The 19,736-nt window shown below is 28.4% G+C and overlaps 1 protein-coding gene across 11 annotated transcripts in view; it reads right to left on the bottom strand.

The window, feature by feature from the left end:
• Positions 1–1,734: 1,734 nt before the first annotated feature.
• The window catches only part of LOC111637272 (F-box/WD repeat-containing protein 2-like), a 26,513-nt gene continuing 8,511 nt past the window's right edge, over positions 1,735–19,736 (bottom strand). For 3 of the 11 annotated variants that reach the window (XM_023382731.1, XM_023382735.1, XM_023382732.1), the window contains 6 exons: positions 14,849–15,009; positions 14,649–14,761; positions 7,712–7,819; positions 7,158–7,640; positions 6,327–7,098; positions 1,736–6,258 (listed from right to left, as the gene is read on the bottom strand). In XM_023382731.1, the coding sequence (XP_023238499.1) occupies positions 6,078–6,258; positions 6,327–7,098; positions 7,158–7,640; positions 7,712–7,718 (1,443 nt within the window). In that variant the 5' untranslated portion in view covers positions 7,719–7,819; positions 14,649–14,761; positions 14,849–15,009 and the 3' untranslated portion in view covers positions 1,736–6,077. Of the gene's footprint in view, positions 6,259–6,326; positions 7,099–7,157; positions 7,641–7,711; positions 7,820–7,977; positions 9,154–12,011; positions 12,125–12,211; positions 12,519–14,648; positions 14,762–14,848; positions 15,058–19,736 lie in introns of those variants that run through there. The other 8 variants (XM_023382736.1, XM_023382738.1, XM_023382737.1 and 5 more) reach the window with 6 other exon arrangements.

The following is a 19,736-nucleotide window of genomic DNA, read 5'->3' as shown; positions in this document are numbered from 1 at the left end:
ATCATTTCTTAAAAGAATATGTTTTGGTTTCTGAAGATTTATTGTTCATTAACTAAAAGACCAGTCTTAAAATGCATAGAACTAACTGTAACTAATAATAACAAAAAAATTTTAAGTTACAATCTGATAAATTGATTTTTCCAAAGGTCTTCAATTATGACCACCTACCTAATATCTATAATATCTTTAGATGTGGACATCAGACTGTAGTCTACCATCTCATAATTCCCAGATGTTATGTTGTTGTTCTTAGTTCAAGTTGTCTTAACCACCAGTCCAAATGGTCCCATATATTCAACAAGCAACAAATCAAGAAAGTTTGAGGAGCAGAATAACATTTGAAAGTCGATATTGTTTTTACAAACCATTCTCAGATCACGTGAGCCATGTCACAACAAGCATTATCCTGTTGAAAAATGCCATTACCATTTTCAAAGACAGTAGCCTTAAAGTGTAATATCTGATCTGATAGAATGGTAAGATAACTAATAGCATTCAGAGAGTCTTCTATATGAACTAAGGCCATATAGCTCACAATCCTCCTTATGATAGCTGACCTCCAAATCCAGCACAGCAAGTTCATCTTGCTGTGCTGGATTTGGATATCAGGATGGTCCATTTCAGCAGCTGTGCACCCCCACTCTCCAATGCCCATCAACCTGATGCAACAGAAATCTTGATTTGTCCAAAAACAAAGTTTTCCACTCATCAATGATTTTATTGAGATGTCAAACTGGAGGCACAAGTGCCAATGTCAGGGAATTGACATAATAGTCTTGATGGGTTATGGGTTGCTTAATCACTTACCTAGCAGTGTCTGTTAAATAGTTATATCTGGCATTGGCCATGGATTATCAGCATTAAACTGCAGTATGAAAGATGTAATTGTAAAGAATCTATTGCTCTTGATAAAGCAGGTTAAAATTTCTGCTGGCTTTGAACAATGATGATCCTTGACTGCCCACAATACAATTGCTTGGTGCTAACTTTTGTGTGGCTTTGCCATTATTTGAAAACAGTCATCACTATTAGAGCAGCAGTGTGTGGAACAATACACAGTCATTGGTTATAGAGATGCTTGCACCCTTCCATCTGGCCTTTATAATCATCTCCTACAGAACTCCTCAGATTCTTGCCTTTGTTCATGTTTTGTGTGAAAATAACTGCAGGAATATTCCATCTATCTGCTTATAACTAATACCTGTTAATCATGTCGCTGCTTCGCCCAAAAAGTGCAATTTACTTCATTTGCATAGGTGGTCATAATAAATTGAAACAATGCATATTGGAAATAAATCCTACTGCAGAAAGATAAGCAAAAGCAAGCTTTTCATGCCAGCATAGTTTTGCATCTACTTCTGAATTCTTAATTAAAGCCCTCTTCCCACTTAGGTTGGTAGTTATATGATCTTTTGTGGAGTTTCCTAACTGATCCCTAGTTACACTCAAATACAGATTGAACCTGTTCTTAGAGTGAGTGATTGGGTATACTGATGCGAGGTTAACTGATATATAAAAATTTAAGAAATTAAATTATATTATTTATTCATTTTATTATTTAAAATAATAAATATTTAAAACAAGATGTAACAAATAACATGAAATACACAAAGCAAAATTAAATTTTAGCAAATAAAACAAAATAATAAAAAAGATTATAAAGAATTTTAAATGAAAACCAAAGTACAGTAATTTTAAAATATTCCTAAATAGTAATTGAATAATAATGTAATAGATAAAAATTATGAAAGAATGCTGTAAGAAAAATCAAAAATATTAATAAATATTAGCAAAAAATAAAATAATACAGAACAAAGGTCCTTAAAAATCAGTCCATCCAAAGAATTTAAACTAGACACTAAGCTCGGGTTTCTCAGGACGTACTTCTTGTTCGCTATCAATTGAAAACATCTGGAGACAGTCCATAGAGAATTAAGGAATAATATACCATAAACATATTGAAAAATAAACTGTACCAACCATCAGGTTCTTGAATTTCATATTCTAATCATTTTAATTCAAAATCAATTTACATATTTACTAATAAAAATGACCCAAACATATAACACACACATTTATTATTTGGCATACAAGTACAAATATCTTAATCTCAGTATGTAATGTGATTTCCTCAGATAGAAATGCAACACTTAGTGCCAAGCAAGCCCCAATAGAATATTTTTTCAGGCTGTCTATTCAGATAGCGACGAAAAAAGTTTAAGAAAAAATTATAAATTTGTATAATTACATAAAGTTTTAATCAATTTATATCATATTTAGCACTTAAAAATTACAAAACATTAAAATATCTTTAATGTCAAATTATAACAATAATAATACAGTGCCATTTCACAAAATTGTGTATAGAATGAAACTTGAGAAAAAGCATGACAACTTTAATTACATTCTGTAACCACGTTAATAATTAAGAAAATCACCCTTTTCGATTATCTTAATCATTTGTACTGTCATGGATTGAGAAAGTCTAGTTACAGTTTGATTGGGGATTTTCTCACAGGCAAATTTCATCAGATTGTGCTTGTTTTCATATTCTGTGCCATTTTTTAATGTTTCATGGGCGAGAATGCCCCACAGGTTTTCCATGGAGTTTAAATCAGGACTTCTGGCTGGCCGCTCAAGCAATTTCACTGAACTGGTTTGAAACCATGATTTTGATCAAATAGTCTTCAGAGATAGCAATGGTGCTCTCTTAAGTTTTCAGCTAGGTCTGTGAACTGGTTTTACATTGTATGAAAATAATTGGGATGGTTTCTTTTGCTGCAAAACCACCCCATTTCATCACAGATCCACCTTCAAATTCATCCTTTCAAAAAGGCCTTGTCTTTATGAATGTCATGCCAACAGTAATGGAAACATCTAATCAATCTAAGTTGAATTTATTTTCATCCAAAAACACATCTTTTCACTGCGGTCTAAAAGCAGTGTTTCTTGGCAAATTTTTCTTTCATATGCTGTTTTTTAAGAGAAAGATGTGACTTCTCTGAATTTTGCATACTGAACATTCTTTTGTAAACATTACACACAGTTTGACTAGTGCCAAGATTTCCCTTATAATTTGATAACTTGATAGAGCTTATTTCTAAAAAAGAAACAATGGACAACTGCTCTTTTTTTGTTGAGGGGTAAGTAGTGTTAATGCTGTGATATTTCAAACAAAAATCGATAAATCTTTACAATGTTGATATCAATATTTTAGAAATTTATCAATTATTGATATGTTGAATGAATCTTGGTATCAAGCCCAATATCAATATCAAAATTTTGGTTTAGCAAAGCCCAAGTGATAAGATGGTATATCGGTGCATTTTTGCTGCCCATATTTTCCAGAATTCTTCAGGAATTAGCCACTACAGTCTTAGATCTGTTACTTTTAAAATTTCATGTCCAGTCATTCTGCAATTTCTAAAGCATTTTGCCCTTTCAGTCTCAAAGCTATAAACTTTTTAGCATTTTGAAAATTTAAACATCAAAGACCACTGCATAAAAGTTTGTAAGACACTCAAAGCTCCAAAGAGATAATAGAAGATGCAAATTATTTTTATGACATTAGAAAAAAACATTTGTCTTTAATAGAATACAGCTTGGAAAGAAGTATAATCAAATAGTTATTAAACAACATATCTAAGTAGTTTTAAAATTATTAAAATGAATTCTACCAAAAAATGTTGATTTTCTACTCTAGTTACTGATTTGATTTGAATTTTCTACAGATTGTCATTTATAAAACAAAAAGAAGTTTGGTTCAAAATTACCAAAGAACATGCAAATATTGCAGGGAGGTCGTCAGAGGTTATATCTTTCTGTAGTAACTGACATTATGTTATACAGTTATACCTCTATTATATATGGTCCTAGCTGTCTTGTTTTCAAATCTCAAATTATTTTCTGGAATTACCTTCAGACCTATTTCACCAACAGATGATGATACAAATTACAGAAATAACAACTTACTATTTTAAATCGACTTTGTGTTCCATCATTTTAAGATAAGATATGATTAGTGCATTAATTATTTTCAAGTCATAAATTGAGTCACTGTTAATGCATTCAAGTTTCAAGTCAAATCACCTTGGGAACTTAAAGACTTCCTGGAATTTAAGCCAGTCTACTAAAGTCAACAACACTGGGTCCTAGTACAAACCATAATACTTTCATCTCTCAATTTTGTCTGTTTTTTAATTTATATCAAATGACAACCAGTATCCAACATAAAAGAAAACTAGCACTCTGCTCAAAACACGGATATCCCATCTTTGTGCTGCTAACATGAATCATATCTGGTTTATCTACAGGACAGTATAAGATTTTTGATTAAACATTCCTGCTTTGTTCAGATTTAATTTTGAGTTTAATAAAATATTTGTCTTGTGATATCAACAATTTGCTGCTATTGCACCATCTGAGACAGAAAGCAATATTCCTTAGTACAGCATATCTTGTGCATCTGTTAGAGAAAGAAAGTTACACAAATATCTTCCATGGAGAACAAAACTATTTTTCTATTTTTAGAATATGCAGCTTCCTAACAATCTGTCTGTGTATAAATTTTAAATTATAATTTCAATGTTAATGATTTATCCAGATGACATCTGTACATCATATACTATACTTGTTCAATGTATGTAAATTTATAGATGTCAGCTGCCATTTGTAAGATGTACTGCATCATCATCTGATTCTATTATATGGAGTGGAAAGGTTAGATATATAAGTGGCTCTTGTGATGATGTAATTTTTTTGAAGATTTGTATCTGATACAGAAATATCTTATCCTTACATTATTTGAATTTATAATAATGTATGTATTTGAAGAAAAAAAAAGATGAACAAACATTAGATTAAAAAGAGCTGAAATTTATTTACTCAACAAGCAAATTTCTTGAAATATACCAATTACAATTTTGACAGTAATTATCACATTACTCTTTGTCCAGATAGAAACTGGAAATTTAAAACTTTTGACAACATAATGGACAGATTTTAAAAATCTAAAGTATTTTCATACAAAGGGGGTTGTTTAACAAGTAATATTGTGTTATTTCCGTGAAAATCTATCTCAAATTTATTGTTAACTTCTTATAAACAATATGTACAAAAGTATACAAATAGTATTCCATTAATAAATTATTCATGAATTCTTGTAGTCGATCAAGCTTAGAGATGATATAAATAAAGTATTTTTCAAACTTCTGAAGTTACATCTATGACATTTTTTATGACTATACGAAATTACACAATAATTTTTAAAATTAGTCAATTATAACTAATTAGCTGCAATTATATAAATCTACAATTTTAAATACATGATGATAAAAATCTAATAATTTTTATATACTTACATTTGTATATTATTTACAACAAAAATTATTTTTGTGATTAATGTAAATCACTTGCATTTTATTCAGTTATTATACACAAATGTATGTTGGAAAATGCTAAGTGCAGATTAATGAAACGAAGGACACTCCAATGACATAAAAAGAATTGTGACAAATAAGATACCAAGGAGTGTCGTATCAAAATGCTTGGCAGAGAGCATTTGGAAGAATTACTATCATCAAAATACAACTTGTATAAAGTGCATACATATTTAGTTATATATATATGTATATATTAAAAAAATCCATTAGAAATAATTGTCTATATTTGTGGAGAAATCTGCAGCTATTGCATAGCTCTTAAAATAGAAGAATCTGTATTAGAGAATACAAAAGATCATTATTGGGCTTTTGTACTCCTTAATGTGACTGTCAAAAAAATGTTAGACAATTACCTGTTGGCCTTTGGCAGCATCGGTCGGAATTTAAATTTTGCATCATGTATTTTCAAGATATGGCAATGGTGCAAAAATAGTAAATTACATTTGTAATTTAATTATCTCAAATCACTGTTCAAAGAATGGCAAAATGCTACAATCTGCATTAAAATTGACATAATCTTAAAATTCTATTAAGTAGTTTATGCAAAATGATAGAAATTAACAAATAAATTATAGTTTTGTGATAACTTTGTTAATTCTTATAATTACGATATTTATAATGTTAAAAGTTTTAAACTTAAGTCTCAGGAAGGTGTGGAAGTGTTTCTTCCTCTATTCTTGGACACCACTTAACAACATATACAGTATTATCATCTAATCCAGCTGCTAGCAAGACACCTTGATCGTTCTTGCCATCCAAACCATCTAACCATCTGCAATCTCCCAATGTCATTTGAGAACAATCTGGTGTAGAAGGACTGAAAAAAAATAAAAACAGAAATGCAAAAAGATTTTTAATCTTTCTAAACAATAATTTTCTACTTACCGTGAAGGTGGCAGATGCCACAAGGCTACATTTTCCAATGTCGTCAAATCAAATACTATAAAGTTAGGCACCCCTTTACTTGGCCAGGGTGTCATAATGGCAGCATATTTTTGTCCAACTCCCAGCAATACTTTCACATTACATTTTAAAGAAACTTCTAAATCCATTTTCTTTAAATTCACATCCCACTTACAAAGGTAAGCACTAGCATTTGCATCTTGTTTCATAAAAAATAGGAAATTTCCATCAAAATGCAAACCTGGTGTGAATAAGTTGGCTTCTTTTCCACAAGTTGGAATTGTATATAATGAAGTAACTGTTAATGTTTTTGGTTGATGTGCCTGTAACATCCAGACCATGATGTTGGCTTTGTCCATGCTGAACAAGTGATAAATTTGTTCATCGTTGATTCCTGTTTGATTGAAAGGTCTTAACAATACCTTCAATACCCAGAGAGAATGACCCTGCAACGTTGTAATCATATTTCCTTGCTGCAAAGACCAAATTTTAATCCTTGTATCTGCTGATCCACTAACTACTATATTTAGATCTTTACAGTAATCGAAAGTAAAAACAGCTCCCACATGACGAAAATATTCCATTAGACGTTGTCCTGTTGCTAGATCCCATGATACCAGATGACCCAAATAGGAAGAGACAATGAGAAGCTCCTCATCAAACATGATTGCTGCAACACTGGCATCTGTTCTAAGTGTCAGCAAACATTCATCTTTATGGCAATCCCAAAGCTGAATAGTTTTGCTATCTGAAGCTACAATTAAACATAATTTAATTTAAAGCATTATAATCAATAATTTGTAAAATACTTACCAGTTGCCAGCCTTCCTGCAGAATAATACACAGCTGTCACTCTTCTCAAATGGCGTTCATATATTTTAGAAATAAAACAATTTCCCATCTTCATCTCGGCGATACGATTCATCATTTCTATAAAATAGGATTTCCAATACGAACTGTCCGTGCTGTTGAGATAATTATTGATCACAAGTCCGAGTGATATGCAGGCATGTTGCCAAGTCCTCGTAGAAGAACTTATTAATTGGTTCCACGTTCGACTGACACAGCATGCTTTTAGGAGAGATTTTCCATCTAAATAGCATAAGACATATTCTCTTAATTCTGGAGGCAGTAGTTTTATAAAATCTCTGTAGCGTAGTTGTTCTATATGGTTGCATAAATGCCATAACTGAGAAGCTCCACTAGTAGAAATTAAACAGTCCAGGGTAAGATTACGCTCTTCATCAGAAAGTTGCTGATATTGTATTTTTAATAAATTTAACCACTCTGAAAAATCTAAAATTATTAAAATTAGTTTTGAAATTTAGCAAAAGAGAAAAAGAAATATATTTATTGTAATCACTTACTATCCATGCATGAATTTTGAAATAACTCTACAATAAAGAAATCTATTTCTTTGAAAATAGTCGTTGTTGTCTCAACTGATGAAGCACTTTTCTTTATTCATTACATAGCTATAAATATAAATATTTAAACATAACAATAAAATAATTAAATTCAAAAACTTTTTACAACTCCAATTAATAATAATATTATGATAAGTATTATGATTAATCATTTGTATTTCATTCAACACCATCTTTAAATTTCATATAACTGAATAAGTAATCACCTTTTAAGTATCATGCATTCCCATTTTAATTTTACAGTATGAGAATTTTAGTTGCTCCATAAAATGATTTATATTTTATATTCTTAACTGTTAATGAATACATTTTGATTAGTTATCCACACCACACAGTCTAGTTAATTTAACACAAAAAATTTATCATAATCATTGCATATTTAAACTAATTATCTGTCAATAGTGTTTGAAATATATTTCAATAAACGTGTCATGGAAACTAAAAAATTTTCACCTTAATGCAACTCTAGCAAAATAAGTTTAATAAACAAGAACATTTTTGACCTAATTTGATAGGTCTTCAGTTGTGGAATATGTCGCTTCCAGTTTGTATTCAATAACTGAGTAAGACCTATCAAATTAGGTCAAAAATGTTCTTATTTATTAAACTTATATTGCTAGAGTTGCCTTAAGGTGTAAATTTTTTTAGTTTTTGTGACATTTTCTCCAGTTCTGCAATTATTTAATTCATATATCTCTAAGAATCAGCACACCTGTTGTCTTTAAGTAACTATAAAAAAAACCATGATAAGAAATTCAATCATGATATCTACACAGTATAATAGACCTGTACTTTATAATCATTTACTTTGTTTTCTGTATAAGTGGAATACCATAAAGTTTTTTGTTATGATTATAAAGTGTTGCATTTAAGTGCCCTTTTTCTGTTGACTAGTGAGATATTGTATAACAAACTATCTCTAGGAATACAATCTAAATTTACAACCCTGAACTTAAGAGAAACAACTGACATGCTTTATGATTCTGGAGTAGTTGAGTATTTTTCTGTTGTATCCCTCTATAACAACACTACTTCAGAATACATTGAGTATTTTTATGTCACATTTAATAACAGAATTTATTTAAGCTACCTTTTAGTAGCACCATACAACAGTATTAATGCACTTACTGAAAATATAATCAGCTTCTACTAGTACTAATGTCATATTTTTACAACTTAATCTATATGCAAACAGAAGCCTCTATCATGTCATCAACCTGTTGCTTCAACTTGTAATTCATTATTCAGTAAATCCAATACCATTACATAATAGATATCACTGCTATACCTCTGCCTCTGCTCAATTAGAATTATTAAGTTCGCTGAATGCAGCCATTGGTTGACTTAAGTTTTCTAAGATCTACTATATATGTATATATACATACATACAGAAGACCCTATTTATAGTATATAATATATTTATAAATAAATACAACGGTTGGAAAAAAATTATATAAAATAAAAACACAGAACTGTTAATTTTGGCAATGATTATAAAAAAATTTGAAACTAAAGAACATAAAAACACATTCAAATTCAATCTCATTTAAGAAAAATTTATCTGTATTTTCAAAACTTATTGTTTTAATAAAATTTTTAAAGCTACATTTAACATCACATAATTTAAAGTAATCTATTTTAAAATAAATCAAAAAGATTTAAAATATTTTCAATTTAGTGAAACAAACATAATGGCCTTATATTCATTAAAAAAAATTTTAAATGACTTAATGAATGAATTAAATAAAAAAATCATAGATTGAAAAAATATGATGAACATTCAATAATAAATCAACATATTTTTCATTATTATATGGACTACTGAAAATTTAAAGTGTTTCTGCATAGATGCTAAATGATCACAACAATGACCTTGATCTAATTTTGGAGGCAAACTGTTCCTAACTTTAAACTGTTGAAGGTTAAGAGGGAAAAAAATAATGAAATTAAAAAATTTATATATGTCCATTTGTGCATAAAGCAAGCCTTGTTTCAAAATTATAAATAGAAATGGTTAAGAAGTGGACTTATGAAATGCATTTTAAGCTGTGTTTACAAAAGATAAAACTGTTTGTCATTTAAGTTTTTTATAATTGCAGCTGTTTCTAAACATTATAATGTAGAAATAAATAATATTTTTCAGTTGGATTATTTTCTAACCACTCTATTATATATCAATTTCTAAAAACAAATTTATCTACTTATGAAAAACTATAGGATTATGCCTCTAAATTTATTCCAATTTGAGTTCTTTTAAGTAAAAAAAAATATTCCATATATTTTTAATGTAGAGAAATAGGTTATATGGCTTCAAAATTTCATATTAAAATCTACATTTTCAAACACTAAACAGCCTTTATTAAATAAGTATTATCAACAAGAATATAACTAAAATGCTCTAATATAAAAGTGTGAATTAAAGTTAATTTTTAATTTAAATGTACAGTGCATATTAATCTACTAAATTCCTTTTGTTAAATATCTTCATTTAATAAAGCCAACCACTGCCGTATATCATTGGGCTATATAACACCTGATGGCATACGGCAGTGATTGGCTTTATTATTATAATGTATTGGGTTCTTGTAGAGTTGTTTGTTTATCTTCATTTAGTCTAGAATAAATGCAATATTTTATTTTTATGTATAAGCTAGTAGCTAGATTATTTCACATGTGTTTATTTTATTATTCAAGGTTTGTAAAGATACTCATTTTCAATTTAAATCATATATCAAAAATTTCAGAAAAAAGTACAACTCAACATACTGAGATTTAAATAAGTACATTTTCAGATTAATGTATATCCGAAAATACAATATAGATGTCTCTAAAATTTCGAAAACTTGCAATTTTATAATCTTCTTAAACATTAAATGCAAATATTAGCTTTTTTCATCATAAATTTTGCTTGACCTAAATAAAATATTAAATACATTTAGAAAAAACCTGAATAAAGAAAGCCAGATTTTCAGTTTTGTAAATATTTGACCTGAATTTTTTTTTTGAGATTTTTCTGAAACAATCTGTCCAAAAATTAGTATTTCAATAACAATCATTCTACGTTTTATTCCTTCATTTATTTTCTTATCTACTTAAATTTATTAGAATTTTTGTACAGGAAATTTTATTTAGATCCATATAATTTTATTTAACAGAATTATAGTTTAAAAAGTTATTAATTTCAACACATACACAAAAATGCAAATTATAATGTACAAAATGAATTAAAGACTAAAAAAATTGGTAGAAAATAAGCTTTAATCCTATAAAATATTCTAAATACAGTAGAACCCCTCTAGTCCGCCCTCGGCTAGTCCATCACTCTGGTTAATCCGACCGTGGTCGGAGTTGAGAAACTTGTCCCGACTCGTCAGTGACTCACCGTCCGTTGCGTTCTTCTGTGTTCGTTACAGTTATGTTTTACATTGTGTGTACGTGTACAGTTTTGTGTGTGCTTTCAACATGTCAGGAGTGAAATGTAAACACGTTACTCTCATTAAATGAAAAATTAGCAGTGCTACAAAGACTGGACAAAGGGAAGATTGTTTATTTCACTTTTTTATGATAGTCCGATCTTTTTTGTGTTCTAACCATACCTCCAGTCCCAAAGGTGACGGATTAGAGGGGTTCTACTGTATTCACAATTCATGTATGTATAAATTAAAAGCTACACCAAAAAACTGGGTGAGATTACTATAAAAATACTCAAAAAAAAAAACAAATAATCCAACAAGTAGAAATAAATTTATTAGAAGAACAGATGTTTTCAACCATGTTTAAGAGTCATCATCAGATTTATAGAATTATACATAGAACAAAATTTAAATACAGTAGAACCTCTATTATCCGGATTTTCGATTATCCGGATTGTTCAAAATAAACAAAAATTTTACGAATTTGCTGATTTGCACTTGGCGAATTACGATACTNAAATAAGTAATAATAATCAAAATAATTTTGTTTATTTCAGATCAATAATTAAAATTATTTTTCATTGCATTTAAGTGATTAAAAAACTTGGCTGACATAAATATCAAAAGACAGGAAGATAATTTTACCTTAGAGATCTTAGAGAACACCTTAAAAAACAGATCTCTTGCATTGCAGGGAATCTTAAAAAATGTGATGAATGCAAGTCTTTTGTGGCAAATTAAAAATTTTAAATCTGCACCAACCATTGTATTTTAATTTAATTTCAATAAAAGACTTAATGGATTGTAAAACAGATCACAATACTTACTTCAATTACTTTTCTATTAATAGGTGACTTCCTCATCCAAATGTAATACAAGATCACGTATAAAGTGAAGTAAGTGTATAATGATTTTGAAGTTTTGTCATAATCATTACTTTCTATAAGAATAAAATCCAATTCATATTTAATACTGAACAGCTATTATCCATTCAGCAATAAATTTAATAAAAAGAAAATATAATTACTTAATGACTTTTGTTTATTTGTCTTCTTTCAAAAGATTTCTGCTGATGCAATCATCATTAGTGTAGAAAATAAGCAATAATATATAATATTTTCACTGAAGAAAATGTTTCTAATAATATTTTGCTTTGTAAGATTTCTTTATTATTACATCAGCACATATCTGAAAGTATGAATAAATTATCCATGTTTTATGAATAAATTCTGCTTATATCTACTATAATTCATATTGCATATTATAATTTTATACAGTGGGTGATCAGTTAACGAACATAATCCATTTCAAGACTTTGTTAGCTATCCGAATTGTTCGTTAACCGATTATCAATTTACCATAGGTTTATTAAAGATACTTTTTATATAATTAATTATTATAAAATGGCAAAATGCTTAATTTTGAGAGTAGGGACAAGTTTTATAAAAAAAACTTTAAATAAATGGTAATAAAGAATAAAATCATTAAGTCTGACTCTACTCCAGATATGACACACCCTTTATATCCCCACCCCTTCGACCTTTAGTCATCAAAATTTAATAGCATCAATCTCCTAATATATAAACCTCCCTGAAAAATTTCAGAAAGTTTTGACAAAAAGCACAGGAGTTATTAAGCTTCAAAGAGGGTAAACAAAACTGTGTCACACATACACAAACATTCATACATACAGAAAAAAAATCCCCAAATATTTTTGCATTTATCAATGTTTCAAGGTCCCAAGTCCAAGTATGTAAAAATCTTGGGGGGTTATTTTTTAATTGACTGCTATACTTTTCCTCTATTATATATAACACAGCCAGAAAAGTAACAAGGAGTAAATAGTGTACATATAAATAAATAAGTAATACAAATACAAAAACAGAAAGATAAATTAAAAAATAAAGAAAATAGGACTAAAAACAAAAAAAACGAGATTATGAGTTACAAATAATCATAAATAGCTTTCTATGCATGTGATACCAAAGTTATATCCTTAAAATTGATGGCAATGCCTTTCTTAGTTGCCTTATAAATTTCAAGGTTTTCAAGATATTTGAGTTGTGAAGGAACAGTTGCACTATGTATCAGATGCCACTTGGACATCATTGTCATATGCAAAAGCTGCAAGTGCAGTTGTGCACAAACCCTTCTAACAGTGTATTTATGCTTCTTGATTTAAAGTTCAATGGTATATATAGTGTGATCCAAAAGGAGTTCACAGAGATATATTTTAAGATTACTTTAAGAATGATTCATTAATTCTGTTACTTCACTGGAAGTAGTTTAATTATACATAACAGCATACAAGTGTTCCAAAACAGTTGTGTGCTGTTATGTATAATTAAACTTAATTTTGGAATAACGAAACTTGTCATTGACCATTTTTAAAATACAGTAATCTTTAAAATATGTTTCAGTTATCTGACTTTTCAGCAATCCTGTATAATTGAGAAATTATTAAAATGTGAATTACAATATGAAAATTTCCTTATACAGTATATTCACAATCATCAAGCCCATGATTATCTGGCCTGATCAGCCATGTCAATTTTTTTTTATATGAACAAAACATACAAAATACTTATATTTTTATAATTATTTTGTACTTTTTATTACAATACAGTATTATTAAATAATAATATTAATAATGTGTTGTATAAACATCTACATAAAACACAGTTATTACATGGATAATGTATCATGTATAATGTATCATTATGGATAATGTACAATGGATAAAGTATCATGGTAATTGCAGGTATTTTACTGGCTTACTTTTGCTGAAATTTTATATTAAAACATTATCTCATGACCATAAAAATTACAGCTGTCAAATAAACCACATATGGAATGCACCGACATGCTTGACTATACAGGAAATGCCTTATCTTCAATTTCATGTTATCTGCTTTCTCCTTATCTGACTTAGCTGTCCATTCACCACATTAAGCCAGATGCAAGTCTACTACATGTATATTAGAAATAATAGATTTAATCAAACACACAATTAAGTAACAATAAAAATACTTTGTAAAGCTTTGATTTTTTAAAAAGGAAATTATAAATTTATTTATCACAATTAACTATTATAAATTTATAATTAACAAATAAAATAATCAAATTTATAGTAACTGAATCAAGTTTTTCTATAAAATAAGTAATAATAATCAAAATAATTTTGTTTATTTCAGATCAATAATTAAAATTATTTTTCATTGCATTTAAGTGATTAAAAAACTTGGCTGACATAAATATCAAAAGACAGGAAGATAATTTTACCTTAGAGATCTTAGAGAACACCTTAAAAAACAGATCTCTTGCATTGCAGGGAATCTTAAAAAATGTGATGAATGCAAGTCTTTTGTGGCAAATTAAAAATTTTAAATCTGCACCAACCATTGTATTTTAATTTAATTTCAATAAAAGACTTAATGGATTGTAAAACAGATCACAATACTTACTTCAATTACTTTTCTATTAATAGGTGACTTCCTCATCCAAATGTAATACAAGATCACGTATAAAGTGAAGTAAGTGTATAATGATTTTGAAGTTTTGTCATAATCATTACTTTCTATAAGAATAAAATCCAATTCATATTTAATACTGAACAGCTATTATCCATTCAGCAATAAATTTAATAAAAAGAAAATATAATTACTTAATGACTTTTGTTTATTTGTCTTCTTTCAAAAGATTTCTGCTGATGCAATCATCATTAGTGTAGAAAATAAGCAATAATATATAATATTTTCACTGAAGAAAATGTTTCTAATAATATTTTGCTTTGTAAGATTTCTTTATTATTACATCAGCACATATCTGAAAGTATGAATAAATTATCCATGTTTTATGAATAAATTCTGCTTATATCTACTATAATTCATATTGCATATTATAATTTTATACAGTGGGTGATCAGTTAACGAACATAATCCATTTCAAGACTTTGTTAGCTATCCGAATTGTTCATTAACCGATTATCAATTTACCATAGGTTTCTATGGGAATTTGATTAATTCGTTCTAGAGACCCCTCAAAAAATAAAAAATATATACTTTCTTACTACGTTTATTCATATGTAATAATAAAAATACATATTATACATGATCTTGCATTTTTATTAGTACAATTAAAAAATCTATTAGTAGGTTAAAGAATCTGTCCAATGTCGATTGCTTTTCTGTCTTCTTCATGACTTTTCAGAAGTAATTAATAGCATTGTAATTGCAGAGATCCCTAGGCCTATTAACCTCAACCTGGTTTGGATGCCATTTTAAAACCGTTGTTCTGACATCCTCCCACTTCTTCAAAAGATCTTTAATAGCAGATATCGGCATAAATCCGCATTTTCAGCAGAAAACATAAAAGAATTGTTTCTGTCAGATATATTACAAGGGAATTACAAGGGCTGGAATTACAAGGGAGTGTTTCAAAGTTCGGGGAAATACTATCCGATCAGTATATACTGGGTAGAACGTCGATGTTGACGTCTCCTGTTCTCCGAAAAGTTTCGAATTGTTGCCTGAAGACAAAGGAAGACCAATTGGTATTCGTTATTTTACATTGCTCCTTCTTGTGTTTGTTCAGTCAAGTGTTCGTTATTCAAACATGTGTTCGTTGTCTGATCATAAAAATCTTCGCGAAAGTGTTCGTTATCCAATTTGTTTGTTAACTGATCATCCACTATATTTATATTGAAGTTGAAGTTTGAAATGTTTATAAATATTCAGTTACTTTTTAAAATTATATAGATATAAAAAATTAACTATTGGCAAACGCCAAATCCGACAGAGGGCGCTGTTTTTTGAGCCAAAATAGCTGCCGAAATGGGTAAGGAACAGACCACGTGTTTGTTCAGTGCTTGAGCCGATTCAGTTTCTATCAGTGACGACGTGGTCGGCTCCTTACCTGTTTCAGCAGCCATCTTGGCTCAAAAACAGCACCCTCTGTTGGATTTGGCGCTTGCCAATATTGTCACAAAATAAATGGCAATCTTCTCAGGAACACTAGGAATTAATTATTAACTAGAAAAACTGATTATTCTTTTGTTTTAGTGTTAATTAATTTTATTTATTAAGTTTACCTATGAGAATGTAATATTTGATAAACTTAATTACTTAGATATAACAATAGTTAGGTTTAAATATCATTTAGAGTATCATAAGTATGAAAAGCCTTGTAATACAAATAAAGTTATAAACTTTAAATCTTATTGCCCAATTAGCCAAAAAAGAAATATTTATTTAATGGAAATAAGTAAGATCCTTTCTTGAACAACTAGAATTAATAAAGAGATGAAGAAATTAAAAATGTGAACAAAAAGTATTTGTTAAACGGTTACCTGGAAAGATTGTTAAAGAATTGGTACGATAAATATTTAGAGAGCAGATTTCAAGTAAAGAAAAAGCAAGAAATTAATACGCATGTCTCTTTTCCATACATTAAGGGTGCTTTCTACTGTTTTTCATTGTCGAACTAAACATTCAAAAATGGAACATACAATAAATATTGATATTTTAAACTAGTGTACAAAAGTCATGTGCATGGATGCTGGCACATGCATAATGAGAAAAAACCAAAATAAAATAACATTTTCAAAGGCTACTTTCCAAACATGCGCAATAGAGTCCGTATCTTTGTAGTTAGTTGTGGAGATTATGGTATTTCAAAGACTTGCTTCAAAAACAGTCTTTGATATATCATAATGTTATTTATTTTTATGTTTTTTCTCATTATGCATGTGCCAGCCTCCATGCATATGATTTTTTACACTAGTTTAAAATATCAATATTTATTTTATGTTCCATTTTTGAATGTTTAGCCTGATGATGACCATTAAAAACAGTATAAAACATTTGTTTTTTTCATTAAAATCTTGTTCTTTGTGTTATTTATATTCTGCCAAAAGCATAAAAATAAATAAAATATTTTAATTTAATGTGTAATAACATAACAGGTAAAACATTATGAAAATAATTTTAACAATTAATTTATTAAACTTTTAAAATTATCAGTTAGTTTCTAGCAAATTTTGTTACAAAACTTAAATTATATTTTGATCATTTTGTGAAAAATTTATTACTGGAATTAAATTGATATGCAGTTGAATATAAAATTGCAGTTTTTTTAATAGAAATGTCAATTCATATTATTTGACACCTTTAATTGATCTGAAATAGTAANTGCAATTTCAAAGCCTTACGAGAGCCTGATATAAGTTTTCATCTATTCCCACACGAAAAACGGGAAAAACAGATGATTATTTGGAAATTGATCGGTTATATTTATGAGCTCTGAATTCTGAAAGAGTGGATTAGACTGTTAAGAATTGGCAGTTTCCCGATTGTCCAGCTTTCACAAACAAGTTATGCTATCAATTTTAAAACATTTTGTTAAAGTTTATTAGAAGTCAATCATAAAAAGAAAAGAATTAAATCAGACTATGACTCTGATTTAATGTAGATATTGGAAGAAAAAGACGTGAGGTTTTACTAGTATTCTGTTTTATAACCAAGTTTAATTAAATTTTTATACCCATTCTATTAAAAATCTTTTTTTTTTTAAATTGGTTTTATCAATTTTTTTTAAAAAAGATCTTATGTTAATTCTTAGAAAAAAATTAATGAAATACTACACAAAATAAACAGTGAAGTATATTTTGTTGGTTTGTAAAAAAATGCTTATTACAAAATCTGACTTCAATTTTCTTTTTTGTACAAATGTTTGAGGTCCCTTGAAAGTCGAGGCTTTTTACTTGTAAATCTGGCCCTCATGGGACAATGTCAAAGCTGATGTTTTTTAACACAAAGGGCACAAATATGTATAGAACAATCTCACTCATTTGTTTCAATACCACATAATGAAGTGTCCCGCTAACAATAATTGTTCTCCTTTTATAAAATTTCTCGATAAACAGCTACAGGCAGCATATATCATTATATTGGACAGTAATATATGATTAATTTTACATTACTAGTTACAAGCGACCCAGATAAAGTAGCCATTCTGTAAAAATGCAGCGCCCTCTATAATTCATGAAAAATGCGAATCCTGCATGAATTACTCTGTATATTTACAGTCTATTAAACAAAAAACAAAAAACTTTTCAAACATCTTTGATGACTCAGTCTCAGTCTGATGACTTACAAGTTAGTGTCAGAAACAATTAAGATGCATGATTTGACAATTTTAATGTTAGTATGCTATAAATATTTGTTCTTTTCATTGCTATAAAGTGAATTTTGAAGACTAAAATAATTTTATGCTTTTAAAATAATAGCCTAGCTTAATGGTGCAAAGTTTTACCTTGTTTACACATAATAGTATTACTTAACAAATAGACACCCACAATTGCTGTAAATAATCGGGCTATAATTTGGAAATATTGATTATGAATTACAAATAGATTTGGCACTAGAGGGAGGCATTAGGCACCATCTCCCTCTATAAATTTGGCACTAGAGATGGCGCCTAACGCTTACCTCTAGTGCCAAATTGATTACGTAATTTATTTAGTAATTAGCCTTAAAAACTAGCCCGATGGATTTACGGCATACGTTTGGTGATTAGCTATATTATATCGGGTTTAGCGATGTTTCTATTGAAATCATTTAAAGTTAAAATATTACAGGTTTCAGAAATATTTTAAATGACTTTAAAAAATTTTGTTTGACATCTTTAAGTACTGTATTAATTAGAACCACCAAAAATAATATGAATTCAATTTTACAACATTCATTTAACATATGGTAACACTAATTCTAAATAACTTTATTTTAGATAAAAGTGTAAAACAATAAAGTTATATTTCGAGTTGAGAATTTTATCTTAAGATATACAAATATGAAAGTAAATATCAATCAAAAGCTCATTACTTTGCATAAATATTAATTCTTACAAAAATTATATATTTTAGAAATTCAATAAATTAAGATTTCAAATAATTAATTCAGAATGGATTTATTTATCTAAATTACAAATTCCAAAGCTCATTTACTCTTACTAAAACTCAAAATCATGCTTTAAAGAGCACTGATGTCAATTTAATCATTTTTTAAAATTATCTTCTATTTCCCTGTTCTGAAATTGTGCTTATTAAAACATGTTTTGATTAACAAAGGAGGAACAAATAACTGCTAACTTCTTGGAAACCAAAGACAATAAATGTTATGGTTTCTCAATCAAAGTACCAAGTTTCATAACCTTTTCATGTTTTTGGGCTTTTGGTTCTGACTTTTCAAATTTATTGAAACTATTAATTAAATTACACAAATTATTTGCATAGATACAAAATTAGAAATACAGTGGAGTGTCGATTATCCGAAAGTCAATCACCCGAAACGTCAATCATCCAAAAGAATTCCAGTCGACAAATTTAAATTTTCGCCAGTGCTGTGGCGCTGCAATCTTTGGCTATGTGTTGGGCTACTCAAATATTTTACGTTTTTGATACTAAATTAACTTCTGAAGTAAAATTTTTTATTGTTTTTATATTTTTCAATATATTTATTTTGTTTGTACAAAATAAAAAAATAATTTTTAACGAT

Source organism: Centruroides sculpturatus, unplaced genomic scaffold, assembly GCF_000671375.1.
Source record: "Centruroides sculpturatus isolate CEXI.00-Female unplaced genomic scaffold, Cexi_2.0 scaffold1121, whole genome shotgun sequence".
Taxonomy (NCBI): domain Eukaryota; kingdom Metazoa; phylum Arthropoda; class Arachnida; order Scorpiones; family Buthidae; genus Centruroides; species Centruroides sculpturatus.
The sequence above is the reverse complement of the archived record's forward strand: the minus strand, read 5'-3'. Positions and strand labels throughout refer to the sequence as shown.